The sequence below is a fragment of the Heptranchias perlo genome, chromosome 1, assembly GCF_035084215.1.
Source record: "Heptranchias perlo isolate sHepPer1 chromosome 1, sHepPer1.hap1, whole genome shotgun sequence".
In the NCBI taxonomy this organism is placed as follows: domain Eukaryota; kingdom Metazoa; phylum Chordata; class Chondrichthyes; order Hexanchiformes; family Hexanchidae; genus Heptranchias; species Heptranchias perlo.
This window is the reverse complement of record NC_090325.1, coordinates 78504973-78524651: the sequence shown is the minus strand read 5'-3', so window position 1 is coordinate 78524651 and position 19679 is coordinate 78504973. Positions and strand designations below refer to the sequence as shown.

General features: G+C 41.5%; 1 protein-coding gene across 1 annotated transcript in view; it reads left to right on the top strand.

The window, feature by feature from the left end:
• The window catches only part of tusc3 (tumor suppressor candidate 3), a 419194-nt gene that overhangs the window by 125995 nt on the left and 273520 nt on the right, over positions 1–19679 (top strand). Inside the window, exon 2 of the mRNA XM_067996474.1 lies at positions 2028–2197. Within this exon, the coding sequence (XP_067852575.1) occupies positions 2028–2197 (170 nt within the window). The remainder of the gene's footprint in view (positions 1–2027; positions 2198–19679) is intronic.

The window sequence follows — 19679 nt, the reverse complement described above, 5'->3', positions numbered from 1 at the left end:
ACAAGAGGAATGACTTTCATCGGAGCAACTGCATGACAAAATTTACATGAAGGTGAATTTCAAGAACCATCTAGAACCAAATGATATATTTTAATCAATGGCAGAACATGGTACTGTACTTTAAGGTGATTCAGTTGCTGTATACTTTTGGTTTATTTTTTATCATTTCATTTTTAAAATAATTTTTTTGGGATACATTATTTAAATCAACATGAATGATTATTTTATACTCATGTCAAATTTGCAGATGATACTAAAATAGCAGCATAGTAAGAAATTCTGAGGACCAAAGGACGTTGGTAAGATTGCGGACAGTCCCCAACGCTTATAACGGGCGCGCATGTACAAATGCGATTTGCCCGCTATACGCGATGGTCGATGTAACGAGGTCTCTCTCTTTAACTGTCTCTCTCTCTCTATTTCTCGCTCGCTCATCCTCAGTGCAGCCCAACAAGTTGTTTGTCTGATTTTCTTGCTGCAGCCAAGCACTGGACTATGTTTCTGGTGATTTATTCTCAATTTTTTCCACCATTGCAGGGGAGATAAAGAAAAGGCACTGAGTTTTCTAATGGTGATAATCTGACAAAAAACTGTACAATTGGTCAATTTCATAGAAGCATTGGTATTCCGGCACAGGAGGAGGTCATTCAGTCTATCATGTCTGTGCCGGTGCTTGCTGCACATCAGAACTACCCACTCCAATTGATTTCCCGCCTATGCATAAGATGGGACAGTGGTTCAGACCAGGATGCTTCCAGTTCTATAAACCTATCTGCCCTCAACACGTGTGCTGTTTAATTGAAATAAAGTTCCACAATGATCTGCATGAAAAAGGAAGATAACAAAATTTATTAAATTGTCAGAGTCCCTTAATACAGCTGTTCCTGCCCAAAATAAGCAGGGCACTTAAGATGCTATAACCAGCAACTTTGAAATTGAGGTTAATGCAAATGGATAATGGTTAGCGCTTTTTGGATCTCATAAACAACTGCCCGTTCTAAACGTGGACGTTTTAAGTGGTGGGGACTGTAGTGATTGAAGGGTATAGAACGAGGCAACATAGATATAAGATTAAGTACAAGAGATTTGGGACAGAGAGCAGGAGAAACATTTTTACACAATGGGTTGTGAGGCTGTGCAATGCACTGCTGAAGTTAATGATTGAAGCAGAGACCATGTTAACATTTAAGAATAGGTGGTTGAAGGACAGGAAGATAAAGGGATATGGGAACTAGGCAAGCACATGGGATTAGGACTGCTACTTATGTGGAGGATAAACACCAACATGGACTGGTTGGGCCGAATAGCTTGTTTCCGTGTTGTAATTTCTAAGTAGATTTTCCTTGTAGCAATAAGGTTACCATTTGGAGCTGATGGCTGCTTTTGGCTAAAACAAAACCTACCATCATTGAAGGGTACAATAAGGTAGCAGGGCCATTTGGCAGAATTGCTGACTCATCTCCTGATTTTTTTTTAAACACAGTGAACTACATAATTTTGCACTTCAAATACTTTTTTTTATATAAGTTCTGCTGTTGGACATATATGAAGCCCTGAATTCAGTAGAATGATACTCTAGCCATGTTTTAAACAGAATTAATAAGGAAAGGAAAGAAACAGAAATATCCTCGTTCTCACTAAGGTACTTACATGTTTGACTTTCCACACACTCCTTAGTACAAGCAGTGAGATATTCTAATCTGGCGCGTGTCAACAGAGTGAAGAATTGGCCATCCATTAGGTAGAGTTACCATAAGCAGCAACTCGTTACTGACTGCTGACATGAATGTCCAGGCATTAATGGTTATTATTAATTTTCCTGCACCCCTATTGTAAAGTGCTTAGATTAAGAGGTCAAATATTTGATGCCTTCTAGCAATATGTTTTTTTTAAACAATACTTTTACCTAAATTGTTTCCTTCACCATTTTAACTTTAATACTTTCTATAGCCAGCATTTTTAACTGTCACATAATTGATGCAAGAGATTTTCCTGTCTAATCCTCATTATTTCCCAATGTATGTCAGAACCTCCTGGCAGAAAAGGTGGAACAGCTGATGGAATGGAGCTCCAGACGTTCAGTCATTCGAATGAATGGTGACAAATTTCGAAGGTTTGTGAAGGCCCCTCCTCGTAATTACTCCGTGGTTGTGATGTTCACTGCTCTTCAGCCCCAGAGACAGTGTTCTGTCTGCAGGTAAGAAAAAAAAATGATGTTTCTCCTACAATAAAAATGACTGGGTAGGATAGAAAATTTTTGTGAGGTATGAACTTCAAGTACACTGTATTCCATCAATGTTATGACATCTAACTCGACTTTACCATCAGTATAAAATTTGAAATGCTTATAACACAGGAAATGTAACATTACAAATGTATAATTTGAGCGTTCATTTAAAATAGTGTACCACATGACTCTACATCGAGAACACAAAATGAAGACACCTCTATTGTTTCCATGTACACCTCCATGACATGATTACAATTATCCTGTCAAATGCGATATAGTTGGATTTTTTGATTTTAATCAATACAATATTTTTCTCATTAGAACTCAAACTTTCTTGATATTATAATATGCTATTTAAGCATTTTTCAGTGTATGAAGCAGAATTCAAACAACATATCCATTATTCATATCAACATTTAATGGACTTTACTCTTATTTAGTAAACCTCGGTTAATTTGCTTCTTAATGTAGTAGCCTATATACGTTCTAATTCCTTCAGAAATTATGACAGTTCCTTCAGAAAAGATTGAATAAAGTACATGCTTAAACCCAAATTATCTCTTACGCTAATTTGTTTGTATACGTTTTTCTCCTTTACTGCCTCATTTTAAAACTTCTTCCCCACTGTTCTTTCTTCAGTGCCATTCTCATTCATCCAGAAGAGGATTAGGGAGTATGGATTGTAGAGTTCTCCACAGCCTAGTTGTCAGTGTCATTGGGGAGTGTACTTCCATTGTGCAGATATAGAACTGTGCCACTCTTCCATCTTTGTGAGATTAATGTTCCAAAATCAAAATGTTCTTCATCCAACAGGGTGTCTAAAAACTGCCAACGTCTTTCTAAAAGCAATCTCAATGTTAACATTAGAATTTCAATAAAATAGCCTGTTAACGTTTTGTACTATTATCACATGAACTGTGAGAAAACAAGCAGCAGTACAATTATAGGTTTTCGCCTTCTAAACTATTCTTCTGGCAAGCACTTTGAGCCCTAGGGTGAAGTACTGATAGTGGTAATGACTGCAGCAATTTGATATGATGAATTTTGTGTATCAAACAAGAAGCTTGATATTAAGGCACACTGGCTCAGGCTATTTTTTTCCTATAATGTGGTGGTATCAATAAACAAATCTAATGATAGGTCACCTGAAACAGAACAAACAGTCAAAAACTCACTAGGGGTTTTGGCGTATCCCTGTGTAAGTAATGTGATGCAACCACCTGAGACCTCCACCAGTGACCTTGGCAAATTTCTTGTGGTCAGTTGGAGGACCCTTGATTTGCTTACCACTGGCAGATGCCTAGGCCAATAGGGGCACATCTATGTTATCCACCTGCTACAGAAGAAATTATGGTGCAATGTCGGCTGGTCTGGAGGTGTTGGTTCCCATGCCCTTCCCCCTGAAAAGAATTATAGATGGGGTCCACATGTGCCGTATGGTCTGTCTGAGGGCTAGAAACACTGGAATTATAGTGTTAGAAGTCCCCCCCGCCATGCATCATTGGCTTTGTAAGGATCAGGCAGAGACTCCATTCCTTACAAGACCCTGTGGAAATCCTGAAGTTGGGCATATCTTGGATCTGGACTAATTTCCACCCCTTCCAGTGCACTCCCACATTAAGGGAGAGAGGTGTAGAGAGGAATTATGTGTGGACAGTAGGATTTATAGAATTGTGTGTGTATTTTCTCTGATATAGTGCCTCAGTTGTTTAGGTAGTAGTGTACTTTGTCACCAAATATTACTTTGATAATCTATTATCTGTAGTTAGAGCTGTGTTTTTTTGTCCTCTGTTTGAGATGATTGAAAGGTGTTTTTTGTATTTTGGGTCCTGTTTTTGTATCGTTCTGTAAAAGACAAGAGAGACCTTTTACATGAAAGGAGAGTTTTCTGTTGTACATGCCTGCACTGACAAATAGTGATTAGACAATGACAATTCGGGCAAGGTACTGAATGTACCAGGTCAGAATCAACAGTGTGCTGCAGGCAAACAACAGTATGCTGGGTTCATAGTGGTAAGTTGAGAGAACATGTGGAAACATAAGACATGATACTGAGTAGTTATCACTATACAAGTAAGAAAGCACAAGACAGGTTTCCAAGTTAACACCAGAATGTTATCAAGTGAACACAACACAAAATTCTGAGGTAAGGTACTGAAAGAGCACCAGAGTGAGGATCCTAAATGAGCACCAGGAGATGTTGGGCTTATAGCAGAACACAAAGGAAGGTAGGCAAGCGGCAGACAGAGCTAGGCCAGGCAAGGACATAGGCCCAGAATTTGCTGTAGCCGGTTAATGAACGGTGCCCGCCATTAGTTAGACTTGCCCTTGCCTGTTTAATCACCATGATATTTTGCATTGCAAGATGCTGTAAGTGGGAGGTGGAAACGGTGCAGCACCCTCTACAGGGCATCTGGGATCTGAGTGAACAGGGCAAGCAACTATGTATCTCCTTAACCAATCAGATTGAACGATTGTGAAATGAACATCGCAAGGTTTGAACAAGGAAGTGCACATTAGAATAATGAATTCAATGTCAAATTAGGTACAGAAAGAGAAATAAAGAGCAGGAAAGAAAGATTTGTTTGAGTGAGAGAAAACAGAGACAAAGAAAAAGTAAAAAAAAATGTTCAATTTAATTTTTTTTAAAATCTCCAACAACAATTAAAACGTGAAGGAATCAGACTCCACACTTATAATAGTTAATTTTCAGTGCCAGAGAGGTTGACTGGCAGTAATTGAGACTTATCACGCCGTTAAAAAGGGTATTCAGACTGAAATGGACAAGCCCTAATTTTCTGTGGTGAGTTTAGTTTGTATCTAACACGCAAGTACAGGAACTTCACGCCGTTCGATGCATTTGAATGGTGAGTCAGACAGCGAGATGCCATTTTCGCGAAGCTAACAGCTTCTTGGACAGCAACTTTCAGATTTTCGCGTTTAACTGCGCATCTGCCCATGCCTGAAGTTGCTGTGCGATTTGAACATAAATAATAGTGAGTGCCTCACCGTTATTTTAACAGCAAATTTTGGGCCATTGTGAGAAGGAATCTTCCATAGAACCTAGGAGAAGATTAGATAGAGTGACTTTAGTTGGGGAAAAGAAGGGCATGCTCTAGGATTGAAGGAATAACTAGAACTAAGATGCCATGTAAAACCCAGCACAGGTCTGTAAAAGTAAGTACAGAAAACTGCATTCTCCTAATGAGTATTAGAATGGTACTTTAAAGTATTAGTTTACAACAACAACAACTTGTATTTATATAAAGCAAAAATAGAGAGTGCTGCAAACACTTAGCAGGTCTGGCAGCATTGTGGAGAGAACAGACAAGTTAATGATTCAGGTGTGGACCCTTCATCAAAACTGTTCTGATGAAGGGTCCACACCTGAACACCTGAACATCTGTTCTCTCTGCAGATGCTACCTGACCTGATGAGGTTTTCTAGCATTTTCTATTTTTGTTTCAGATTTCAATCATCTGCAGTTTTTTTTTGTTGCATTTGTTTAGCGCCTTTAACATAGATAAATGGCCCGCAGCACTTGACAGAGGTTTGAAAAAAATGGGTATTGAGCCTAAGAAGGAAAGGTTAGGATGGGTAGCCAAAAATTTGGTTAAAGGGATGGATTTTAAGAAGGGTCAAAAGAAGAGGGCGAGGTGGACATACAGCGGGGTTTAGTGAGGTAATTCCAAAGAACAAGATACAGGTGACTAAAGGCATGGCTGCCAATGATTCCCTAGACACTGACTTCATCTCTCTCCCTGGCCACTGTCTAAGGCTGACCCAGATCGTTCGCAATCTTGGCGTCCTATTTGACCCCGAGATGAGCTTCTGACCACACCAAGCTCCATCACCAAGAGCGCCTATTTCCACCTCCGTAACATCGCCCGTCTCTGCCCCTGCTTCATCTCATCTGCTGCTGAAACCCTCATCCATGCCTTTGTTACCTCCAGACTCAAATATTCCAATGCTCTCCTGGCTGGTCTCCCATCTTCCACTCTCCATAAGCTTGAGCTTATCCAAAACTCTGCTGCTCGTATCCTAACTTGCACCAAGTCCTGTTCTTGGCTTACATTGGCTCCTGGTCCGGGAATGCCTCGATTTTAAAATTTTCATCCTCCTTTTCAAATCTCTCCATGGCCTCGCCCCTCACTATCTCTGTAACCTCCTCTCGCCCTACATACCTCCAAGATATCTGTGCTCCTCTAATTCTTGCCTCTTGCGCATCCTTGATTTTAATCGCTCCAGCATTGGCGGCCGTGCCTTCAGCTGCCTAGGCCCTAGGCTCTCGAATTCCCTCCCTAAATCTCTCCACCTCTCTCTCCTTAAAACCTACCTCTTTGACTAAGCTTTTGGTCACCTGTCCTAATATCTCCTTATGTGGTTCAGTGTCAAATTTTGTTTAATAACGCTCCCGTGAAGTTCCTTGGGACGTTTTACTGTGTTAAAAGCGTTATATAAGTGCAAGTTGTTGTTGTTGTGGATCTTGTACTAACAACAACAAGAGGTGAGGTCAAAGGGGTGGAGCATTTGGGTGGGGGATGATGGTTATAGGGCTGGTGGAAGTTAGAAATAAGGAGAAGCAAGGCCATGGAGGGATTTAAAGACAAGGATGAGAATTTTAAATTGGAATTGTTTAGGCACTGGGTGATAGGTGAGCAGGACTTGGTGTGGAACAGGATATAGCAGTTTTGAATGAGCTAAAATTGATGAGCTGATGGTGGAGGATGGTAGATCAACAGGAGACCATTGGAGTAACCAAGTCTGGAAGTGACAAAAGCATTTTTGTGGTTTCAGTGGCAAACAGGCTGAGATAGGGACAGAGGCAAACAATGTTAGAGGTGGAAGTAGGCGGCCTTTGCAATGGAGAGAATATACAATTGGAAACTCAGCTCAGATGAGTTTGTCAACAGTCTGATTCAACTGGAGCCATCAGCGTGGGAGGATTATGGAGTTGATGATGAGAAAATAGAGAATAGAGTTTGTGACAGGGGCAAAGGTGATGGCTTTGGTCTACCCAATGGTCTCCCCAATGTTTAGTTGGAAGAAACTAATACACATCCTAAGATCGGCTGCCGGACAAGCAGTCTGACAACACAGTCGCAGAAGAGGGATCAAGAGAGATGGTGGCGAGGTACAGCTGGTTGACATCGTTGTACTTGTAGAAGCTGACTCCTTGTCTGTGGATGATGTAACCAAGGGGCAACACATAGCTAAGGAAGAGGAGGGGCAAGGATGGATCCTTGGAGGATTCCCGAGGTAACGATGAAGGTATGGGAAGAGAAGCTATTGCTGAAGATGCTCTGGTTAGATGCAAATAGATAACAGTAGAACCAAGCGAGTTGGACAACAGAGAAGAAGTGCTGGAGCAGGAGGCTGTGTTTGACCATGTTGAAAATCATAGAGAGGCCACCAAGGAAGTGGAGGAATGACAGTGGCGGAAGACGGATTGAAGGAATTCAGACCTGGAGTTGTGTGAAAGAAATGGGCACAGAGCTGGGAGGCAACAGTACATTCAAGACTTCAGAGGTAAAAAGGAAATCTGAGACAGGGCAGCAGTTATAAAGGGCAGAATGGTCAAGGATGGGGTTTTTGAGGAACGGTGATGACAGCAGTTTTAAAAAGAAGGCTCAACAGTGCCTGAAGGGAGGGAAGCATTTACTGTGTTTGTTAGCATAGGGGCCAGGATGTTGGGTAGCCAGCAGTTTAGTGAGAATGAGGTTAAGTGAGCAGGAGGTAGGTATAATGGACTTGATAAGTGTTGAGAAAGCAGGGCGGAAATGGGTGAAAAACAAGAGAGAAAGAAGGATTCGGGTAGAATGGGAGGGTGATTACATTTAATACCTTATGCTGGTCTTGGACCAGGTTGCTTGTCAACTAGAGAAATGTACATGGCACCGTGGGTATAAAAAAGATATGACAAAATAAATTTGATAGTGCAGGTAACTTTTCTTTCAATGGGTGCAATATATTGAGAATAACCTTAGATCAGATTGTTATAATGCAGGATTGAGGAGTGTCATTGCTGAATTGGAAACTCTCAAGCAGACTTAAGTTCCTGGAACTGCTGAAAAAACTGCATATGGCTGCCAAAGTGAATGGTGTCCTCATACACAGTTTGGCAGTGAAATTCTTGTACTACTGAAAATGGAAGAATGCCTATTTTCTCTGTAATTAATGACTCATTAACAAAAGTTAATTTGCAGAAATTGCATGTTTCAAAGTCACACACTGACAATTTCACTAGTTACAGAGAGAAACAGCCAATCTCACGTTTTTTGTTAAAAGAGGAATTTCCCCCTCATTATTGCTATGTGCATTTTGTATAATTTTAATTTTAATTCACTTTTTCTTATTTCTTCCCTTTTTCCTTTCACCATTTTTCGTGTCACTTTGTCACTTCTTACTTGTATCAGAACCACCAACTTCCACTGGTCAAGCACAGATGCAGCATGGATCTAGTGGTGTACCATAATTCAATTTTCTCCTGACTTCCACCCCCCCCCACCCTCCAAAAAAAACACAAAACAAAATCAAAATAGATTTTGGTATTCTGGTTTGGATAATTTGGTGAATCAGCTTGAACCCAGGGACTTACATAATTATGCTCCTTAAAGGGTAGAGGAATCCAAAAAATGCCATTCAAGGCTTGTATTTGGATAATTTACTATTTAGACAACAACAACAATGACGTACACTTATATAATGCCTTTAACGTAGTAAGGTGCTTCACAGGAGCGTTATTAAACACAATGTGACACTGAGCCACATGAGATATTAGGACAGGTGACCAAAAGCTTGGTCAAAGAGGTAGGTTTTAAGGAGAGAGCGGTAGAGAGGTTTAGGGAGGGAATTCCAGAGCTATGGGCCTAGGCAGCTGAAGGCACGGTCGCCAATGGTGGAGCGATTAAAATCGGGGATGCATGAGATAAGAATTGGAGGAGTGCAGAGGGTTGTAGAGCTGGAGGAGGTTACAGAGATAGTGAGGGGTGAGGCCATGGAGGGTTTTGAAAACAAGGATGAGAATTTTAAAATCGAGACATTCCTGGACCGGGAGCCGATGTAGGTCAGTGAGAACAGGACTTGGTGCAATTTAGGATGTGGGCAGCATAGTTTTGGATGAGCTCAGGATAATGGAGGGTGGAAAATGGGAGGCCAGCCAGGAGAGCATTGGAATAGTCGAGTCTAGAGGTAACAAAGGCATGGATGAGGGTTTAAGCAGCAGATGAACTGAGGCGGTGCGGAGACGGGCGATGTTATGAGGTGGGAAGTGGGCTGTCTTGGCGATGGAGCGGACATGTAGCCGGAAGCTCATCTCAGGATCTAAAAGGACGCCAAAGCTTCGAACGGTCTGGTTCAGCCTTAGACAGTGGCCAGGCAGAGAGATGGAGTCAGTGGCTCGGAAACTGTTTGCAGCGTGGACCAAAGGCAATGGCTTCGGTCTTCCCAATATTTAGTTGGAAGAAATTTTTGCTCCTCCAGTACTGGATGTTGGACAAGCAGTGTGTCAAATGAGAGACAGTTGATGGGTCAAGAGAGGTGGTGGTGAGGTAGAGCTGAATGTCGTCAGCGTACATGTGGAATCTGACCTCGTGTTTTCGGATGATGTCGCCGAGTGGCAGCATGTCGATGAGAAACAGGAGGGGGCCAAGGATAGATCCTTGGGGGACTCCAGAGGTAATGGTGCGGGAGCAGGAAGAGACTATGGGAACCTAAATACTGAACTGAAATAGGAGGTTTTTAACTAAGCCTTTTGATGTTAAAATATATACTTGCATTCATTAACCATGGAAGTAAAAGGGATCAGGTGGTATAGCCGCTGAGGACTTTGCGAGAGCAGGCTGAATTGTTAATTAAACTGTTGTGAAAAATAACCTTCCCATGAAGATGGAAATTTTTAACCACCTTCCATCTTTTGCACGCCATGCTTTTTAATGTTTACCAGGTGTCACTTTGCTTTGGATTTCCCTATAGCTACAAAGAATGAGTGCTTTAGCAAATTTTTCCATCTATCAATTCTGAACAAAATCTTCGTGGCAGTTTGGATTTCTCAACAAAAGGACTAAATGCTATTTATGTACATGCCACTTGAATATACTAGGTGTCAGCCTTGTTTCAGTGGTAGCATGCTTGCCTCTGAGTCAAAATGTTGTGGGTTTAAGTTTCACTCCAATGCAGTACTGAGGGACTGCTGCATTGTCAGAGATGCCAACTTTTGGATGAGACATTAAACCAAGGCACTGCCTGCCCTCTCAAATGGAAGTAAAAGATACCACGGCACTTTTCGAAGAAGAGTGTTCTGGCCAACATTTATCCCAACATTACTAAAAACAAATTATCTGTTCATTTAACTCATTGATGTTTGTGGGACCTTGTGTAGACAAATTGGCTTCCAAGTTACATTACATTACAACAGTGATTACATTTCAGATGTACTTCATTGGCTGTGAAGCACTTTGGGATATTCTGAAGTCATGAAAGGCCCTATATAAATGCAAATTCTTTCTTATATTTGATGTTGAATTCCATCGATGACACATAAGAAATAAAACTGAATGTATTGTTTTGGCATCCTTTATGATCCTGTAGAAGGCTGGGTCCATGACACTGGATGGTTAATAAGATTATTATAGATGTGGAAGACCATACATTCTTCCAACGGTTGCATCAAATTGTTTCTTAAATAATTCCAAGGTTTTTGCTTGAAAGTCCATTCCACATGTTCATCATTTTCTGTGTGACAAAGAACTTCTGATATCAATCCTAAAGTTACTTTTTGCTAGTTTGAATCGGTGTCTTCTTTTCCTCTCCCATAGTTTAATTAAAGTAGTGCCTTGGATTACAACATAAGAACTTAAGAAATAGGAGCAAGAGTAGGCCATCCGGCCCTTCGAGCCTGCTCCGCCATTCAACAAGATCATGGCTGGTCTTCTACCTCATTGTCATTTTTCCTGCACTATCCCCATACCCCTTTAATATCTACAAATCTATTGATCTCTTTTTTTGAATGTACTCAATGACTGAACCTCCACGGCCCTCTGGGGTAGAGAATTCCAAAGATTCACCACCCTCTGAGTGAAGAAATTTCTCCTCATCTCAGTCCTAAATGGCCTACCCCTTATTCTGAGACTGTGACCCCTGGTTCTAGACTCCCCAGCCAGGGGAAACATCCTCCTTGCATCTACCCTGTCAAGCCCTGTAAGAATTTTGTATGTTTCAATTGAGATCACCTCTCATTCTTCTAAACTCTAGAGAATACAGGCCTAGTCTACTCAATCTCTCCTCATACGACAATCCCCCCATCCCAGGAATCAGTCTGATGAACCTTCGTTGCACTCCCTCTATGGCAAGTATATTCTTTCTTAGATAGGGAGACCAAAATTGTACACAATACTCCAGGTGCGGTCTCACCAAGGCCCTACATAATTGCAGTAAGACATCTTTACTCCTGTACTCTCATCCTCTTGCAATAAAGTCCAACAAACCATTTGCCTTCCTAATTGCTTGCTGCACCTGCATGTTAGCTTTCAGTGACTCACGTACAAGGACACCCAGGTCCCTTTGAACATCAACATTTTCCCAATCTCTCACCATTTAAAAAATGCTCTGCATTTCTGTTTTTCCTACCAAAGTGGATAACTCACATATTTCCACATTATATTCCATCTGCCATGTTCTTGCCCACTCACTTAGCCTGTCTATATCCCCTTGAAGCCTCTTTGCATCCTCCTCACAACTCACATTCCCACCTAGTTTTGTGTCATCAGCCAACTTGGAAATATTACATTTGGTCCCCTCATCCAAATCATTGATATAGATTGTGAATAGCTGGGGCCCAAGCACTGATCCCTGCGGTACCCCACTAGTCACAGTCTGCCAACCTGAAAAAGGCCTGTTTATTTCTACTCTCTGTTTTCTGCCTGTTAACCAATTCTCAATCCGTGCCAGTATATTACCCCCAATTCCATGTGCTCTAACTATGTTCACCAACCTCCTGTTTGGGACCTTATCGAAAGCCTTCTGAAAATCCAAATGCACCACATCCACTGGTTCCCCCTTATCTATTCTACTAGTTATATCCTTAAAGAACTCCAATAGGATTGTCAAACATGATTTCCCTTTCATAAATCTATGTTGACTCTACCAAATCCTATTATTATTTTCTAAGTGTCCTGTTATCACATCCTTTATAATAGATTCTAGTGTTTTTCCTACAACTGATGTCAGGCTAACAGGTCTGTAGTTCCCTGTTTTCTCTCTCCTTCCTTTCTTAAATAGTGGGGCTACATTTGCTACCCTCCAGTCTGCAGGAACTATTCCAGAATCTATAGAATTTTGGAAGGTGACAACCAATGCATCCACTATCTCTATAGCAACCTCTTTCAAAACCCTGGGATGTAGATCATTAGGTCCTTGGGATTTATCGACTTTCAGTCCCACTAATTTCTCTAGTACTATTTTTTACTAATACTGATTTCTTTCAGTTCCTCATTCTCGCCAGACCCTTTTCCATACCATTTACAATCTTATGCACTTCCGTAAGGTCACCTCTCAGATGCCTCCTTTTTTGGTTGAAAAGCCTGAGTCTCTCCAGTCTTTCCTCATAACTCAGATCTCTGGCATGAGGGAGCAGCCTTGTGGCTCTTCTCTGCACTGCCTCCAGCACTTGAATGACTCCCTTTTTCCCCAGAGTCCGGAACTGGACACAGTACTCAAGGTGAAATCTGACCTGATCACTGTACAGTTTGAACACAAATTCCTCTTGTATTCTACTATTTTGGCTATGTAGTTCAACATTTTATTCGCTTTGTTCATTGATGCTCTGTACGTGCTGGGCATGTTAAGTATTAAGTTAAATAAGACTCCTAGCTCTCTTTCAACTTCATCTTTAGCTACTTCAACACCATTCATGAAGTGTATATATCGCCCAACTTTTTTTTCCTGAGTGTAGTACTTTGCATTAGATTTCATCTGCAATTGTTCGACCTACTCACATTTTGTATTTAACTCATTCTGTAATCGCTGGACTGCATCCTTCGATGCCACTGCCCCTCCTGGTTTGGTACTGTTTGTAAATTTAACCACTTTGCATTGGATTTCTGAATCCAAGTTGTTAATGTAAATTGGAAATAATGATGGCGCACCATTCAGTACCCCCGTCTCCCTATAATGGTGGCGCACCATTCAGTACCCCCGTCTCCCTTCCGCACCTCGACATTACTGAACTGACCAATACCTGTTTTTTTTTCTACCCTTCAGCCAATTTCTTCTCTATTCCTAAGCGTTATCCTCAATTGTTACAGCTTTCACATGGAACTTTATCAAATACCTTTTGGAAGTCTACACACAATGTTATAAGGGGTTAAATGGGATAACCCCTGAAAACAGGTGTGGGGATTGCGGTATGTTATTAACCCATACCCGTTCATAGTGATGCAGGCAGCATGTTAAATTTGTGCTGCCTACTGATTTACATGATTGCTGCGTGCAGCCAGCGCAACCTGCATTGTTTATTGCCTGCATGCATCATCAGGGGTCCCGACATGTTTCCCGGTGTATATGAGTAAAAACTATGCTGCGTTTCAAAATAACACCAACAACCAGTCAATAAACTGACCTGTCCCATCAGTTGATGACCACTGCATTTTACTATGAATGATGGATGTGCAGTTTGAATCAAGAGATATGTCCGCATCTCCACTTCATGCATGAAAATACTGCTGAACTACACAATAAAAACTGTTCTTAAAATCAAATCTGCTAACTTGCGCTTTATTAATGATCAGTCATGAGTACGATTGGGGAAGGAGGAAGTAGGCTGTGCCCCAAGATCTTTTTGAAAATACCACTCTGGAAATGCCCAGAATATCCAATGCTAATGCTACTTAAAGGCAGCCTACACCTCTTAAAGGGGAGGTACTGTGGCTGATGGAATTGGTGTCAGGGAGTAGATTGCTTTGGAAGACGTTTTGTGAAGATATCTCAACCTGCGCGAGAGCATGCACCAAGATTTCCTAATAATGCACTGGAGGCCTTGGTGCAAGAGGTGGAGAGAAGTTGCGACGTCCTGTATCCGCAGCGGGGCAGGAGGCCCTCCCGACGTATGCTCAGGAGGCAGTGGGAGGAAGAAGCGGCGGAGGTCAATGCCAGGAGCATAGCTCCAAGAACATGGATGCAGTGCAGGAAGAAGATCAATGATCTAACAAGAGTTGTCAAGTTAAATGAGTTCAATCTTCAAATGGCATATCCTACCAACTGTGCTGCTAGCCTCATCCACTGTTCAATTCACTACACCCCCCACCATTACTCACCTACCAGCACTCTCTTTCAATCAGTACTCAACCCTTCAATTCTTATGGTTTACCTCACCCTCTCACACTTAGCACTGTTGCAAACCTCACACACACTGGCAGCTATTCTACCATGACAGCCACATCACCCAAACATTTGCAGGACACTCACTGACACACTTCCCTCTTTCTTGCAGCAGAAAGTGGTGCATAACAGGAGACAGCAACAAACAACTGGAGGAGGACAAGCACCTACACATTTTAACCTACATGGAGAAGATAGTGCTGGCCATCATGGGAAGGAACATCGCTGAGGCCATAGCCTCTGGCGGCACTGTAGAGATCGCTGATGAGGGTCTCTGCATACCTAATCCTCCTCCTCTCTTCCCACTTCTCCCTCATCCTATGATCTTTTCTGACTCACAAGCTGCAGATGGTGTAAGCACGCACTTCTGACTTTCTCCTCTCCCCTTACCACAACCCAACCCTTGTCCCTTTTTCATTTCAGATACCCAAGAACTGGAACCTTCCCAGTCAGAGGAGGAAGAGGAAGAAGACAGTGATGATGAAGAGACACTGTCACTCGATCTTACACTTGCAACCACCAGCTCAGAGACTGACACTGCGCATACTTTAGAGGCTAGGATAGTGGAGAGATCTGACACCAGGCACAAGTGCACAGGAGCCAGGGCGGGGGGAAAGAATACCGCAGGTGCCAGCTCCCCAGAGGGTGAGGTTGCACACTAGTTCTGCTGCAGGGGTTTCAGGTGAGGACTTCAATAGCCCAGGCTACAGAAGAAGGCTGATGGGCATACAGAACCAAATGCTTGGTGCACTGGAAAGTCTGCCAGAAAGCCTGCGCACAGTGTCAAGGAGCATGGAGGTTTAGTTGCCCACATAGTGCCTAAAAAACGGGTGCCAAACTGCCCAATTTCACCCCCATAGAGTTTAATATTTTGTTAATGATGCGGCAACGTCAACAGGGTATCTAGGGTCTCATGAACATCAGGTCCAATGGTCTATCTCCCTAATCAATAATATTTAAGGATAAAGAAACTGAGCATACGACAGAGAAGGAAGTTAGGTGAATTAGTCAAATTAGATACAGAACGAGAGTAGATTAAGAGAGAGAGAAAAAACAACATAAAGGAAAAGTAAGAAAAAAAATTAAAGTTTTAAAAAACCTCTAGGAACAATTTACTACCTGCGAAAGTGATACTCCACAGTTTGATTATTCCCTTTTGGGGCTCCAAGGTTGAGTGGCATGTTAGGACCGTTAATCATGTAATTAACAGGGTCCTTATGACATGAATTACCAGCTCTAAATGGCTGTGGCAAGATTAATTTGTATTAAAGACATCAATCCAGGAATTTCATGTCACACAGCACGATGTTAATATTTTCAGTTTTGGCGAGGCTAACAGTGGAGTGGCGCAAATCGTCCGGCAATTTGTGGGCGAATCAGAACTCATGGCATATCTGTTCTTTGCCACAAATTGCTGGATTTTTTTACACACTAATAATGGTGGTCATCGTGAACTTGCCATTATTTTTCCAGCAATTCTGGGCCATTATCTTTATTGTTAAATTTTGTTTTTTCACTAACTACTTCCTTGAATTTAGGATATTGGCCACTTCCAGAGCAGACCTCACGTAACCTATGAACCAGACTGTGCCTTTATCTTCCCAATATCTATGTTATTGTAGCTAGACTCAGTAGGGTAAAGAACATATGCTCTATTGGATAGTAGTTCAGACTATAAACCACAAGACAAATTAAGTGAACATTAAACAGGTAAATTAACAGTGCTCAATACAAGCAGTATATTTCATATTAATTGCAAACATTACTAAAGCCCCAATATCGAAAACAAAGGCTCGTCCTTGTGCCAACTCTTAACACAGAACTATCCTGTGAAACATGAGTAACTTACTTCTTACATGGCTATTATAATCACAGTCATCAGACTAACCTTGCACCACAAAGGGTCCACACTAACTACTGGCTTTATACAATATCCCCCAAGATACAGCTCCAATTTATTTTGAAAACACCCGAGAACAAATGTCATTAAAATTATATAGGGCAGATTTTTCTCTTATTGCACTTGCGTGTAAAGGTCCAGAGCGTAGATGAAAATTGGGCAGAGAGGATCGCACACCATCAATGGAGCCTGTCCAATTTTCCATCCATTAACTTAGAGATGGAAAATAAGTCAAACCTCGTTATGTGTGCGATTCTCGGCTTGATTTTTCCATATACGCTGTGTCCAGGCAATCCTTTACACTCAAGTGCAATAAAGGAAAATCTGCTTTCATTTCTAATAATTACATTTATGTGGTCAGATATTCACAGAATTCAAAATGATGTTTGCCCACATAAATACAGCTGCCAAAGTACCATATATTGTAAATAGTCCCAAAGGATGCTTGTAATTGAATGGAATGGCTTCACCCGTTGATAAATTTTATATCTTGAATGAATTTCATTCAAAGACAATGGCAGTAATTGATCCCTGCCTTTGACAAACTAGACCATAATGTCTATTCTCTCCAGCTTGTACAAACATCTGGCAGGACCCAAATTTTACTTAGCATGCTGTGACAATCAAGAAAGGATCCAATAAGTAATCCAGCATAGAAAAAATGCTCCTTTTTTGTAAGCTATATAAAGTAGTGGTTTTAAATAAATCCTTGCTTTACATCAACTTAATAGCCGAGATGTATATAGAGATTAGAAGTGGGAGACAGAATACTGGGGGCTGGGAGGATTTCACGAGATTTAACGTTAAGTCCTCAGCTTCCTAAAAGTGAAGAATAATTCAAAGTAGTGGCTGCAATCATGAGACTAGCCACAGGGTAGAGAAATATTAACATGATTGTGCTATGAAGATAATTGGAAAAACAGGAAATTTTGATAGGAGGCTGCATAAATAATAATTTAAGTAGGAAAAGGCCATTATGGGATCTATCCTGGAGTATTCTTTAGAAGTTAATCAGATGAAATTGGAACATTTGACTTTTTGAAATGGGATGCTGATGGCAAAATGCTCTTTAAAACCACTTCACTTGCTAGTGGTTGACATTGCTGTATTAACAACTCTACCACTTGTACCAGAAGAAAAATAATTTCATAATTTAGAAAAAAGCTTTTGAACCAAAGATGAATAATGCAGCTTATAAGGTTGAATCAATGTTCTAGAATTCTGCACGATTAAAGAGGAGGGAGAAACTTCACATCACATTTTCTTGCAAAATTAAGATGGGTAAAATCTGTGATGAGGAAAATAATGCAAGATCTGTGACAGGAACAGGCTTGCTGGGTCAAAGGCTATCTTACATTCTGATATTTCTTCAAAAAACAGATGTATAGCACAGCCCCCTCTCTTAATAGCACAGACCTGTTGGGTCAAATGGCCTGTTTCTGTGCTGTAAAATTCTATGTAATATGGAAGCTGACTCTATATTGCAGGTAATGTTTTCAACAGGCAGCATGTAGATGGGGAATAGGAGACAGCCACAGATGGAAACTTGGGGCATGCTGAAGGTAACTGCGGACCATGGGAGGAGAGGATATTGTAGGGGATCTGCTGGCTATATTGGGACAAGTAAGAGTGGAACTCTGAGAGGTTGGTACAGCATATGTGGATGCCCAGAAGAAGTGTGATTAAGGAGGATAGAGAGGTTGACCCTAGCAAAGGCCATGAAGGGGAGGGGGGAAGACAAGTGTGACAGGAGGGATAACATACCATGGTTGCAGCCACAAAGGATATTTGTAACATTGACCAGAGCAGTCTCAGTTCTGTGACAGGGATGGAAGCCAGACTGATGGGATTTGAGCAAGGAGTGATGGGAAAGGTGACTACGGATCTAACATAGGAACAGGAGTAGGCCATTCAGCCCCTCGTGCCTGCTCCGCCATTTGATAAGATCATGGCTGATCTGTGATCTAACTCCATATACCTGCCTTTGGCCCATATCCCTTAATACCTTTGGTTGCCAAAAAGCTATCAATCTCAGATTTAAATTTAGCATTTGAACTAGTATCAATTGCCGTTTGCAGAAGAGAGTTCCAAACTTCTACCACCCTTTGTGTGTAGAAATGTTTTCTAATCTCACTCCTGAAAGGTCTGGCTCTAATTTTTAGACTGTGCCCCCTCGTCCTAGAATCCCCAACCAGTGGAAATAGTTTCTCCCTATCCACCCTATCTGTTCCCCTTAATATCTCATAAACTTCGATCAGATCACCCCTTAACCTTCTAAACTCTAGGGAATACAACCCCAATTTGTGTAATCTCTCCTCGTAACATAACCCTTGAAGTATCATTCTAGTAAACCTACGCTGCACTCCCTCCAAGGCCAATATGTCCTTCTGAAGGTGTGGTGCCCAGAACTGCTCACGGTACTCCAGGTGCGGTCTAACCAGGGTTTTGTATAGCTGCAGCATAACTTCTGCCCCCTTGTACTCTAGTCCTCTGGATATAAAGGCCAGCATTCCATTAGCCTTATTGATTATTTTCTGCACCTGTTCATGACACGTCAATGATCTATGTACCTGAACCCCTAAGTCCCTTTGGACATCCACTGTTTTTAACTTTTTACCATTTTGAAAGTACCCTGTTCTATCCTTTTTTGATCCAAAGTGGATGACCTCACATGTGTCTATATTGAATTCCATTTGCCACAGTTTTGCCCATTCGCCTAATCTATCAATATTGCTTTGTAATTTTATGTTTTCATCTACACTGCTTACAATGCCACCAATCTTTGTGTCATCGGCAAACTTAGATATGAGACTTTCTATGCCTTCATCTAAGCCGTTAATAAATATTGTGAATAATTGAGGCCCCAAGACAGATCCCTGCGGGACTCCACTAGTCACATCCTGCCAATGTGAGTACTACCCATTATCCCTACTCTCTGTCATCTTTCGCTCAGCCAATTTCCTAACCAAGTCCCTACTTTTCCCTCGATTCCATGGTCTTCTATCTTAGCTAACAGTCTCTTACGTGGGACCTTATCAAATGTTTTCTGGAAGTCTATATAAATAACATCCATTGACAGTCCCCTGTCCATTACTTTAGTCACCTCTTCAAAAAATTCAATCAGGTTTGTCAGGCACGACCTACCTCTCACAAATCCATGCTGGCTCTCTCTGA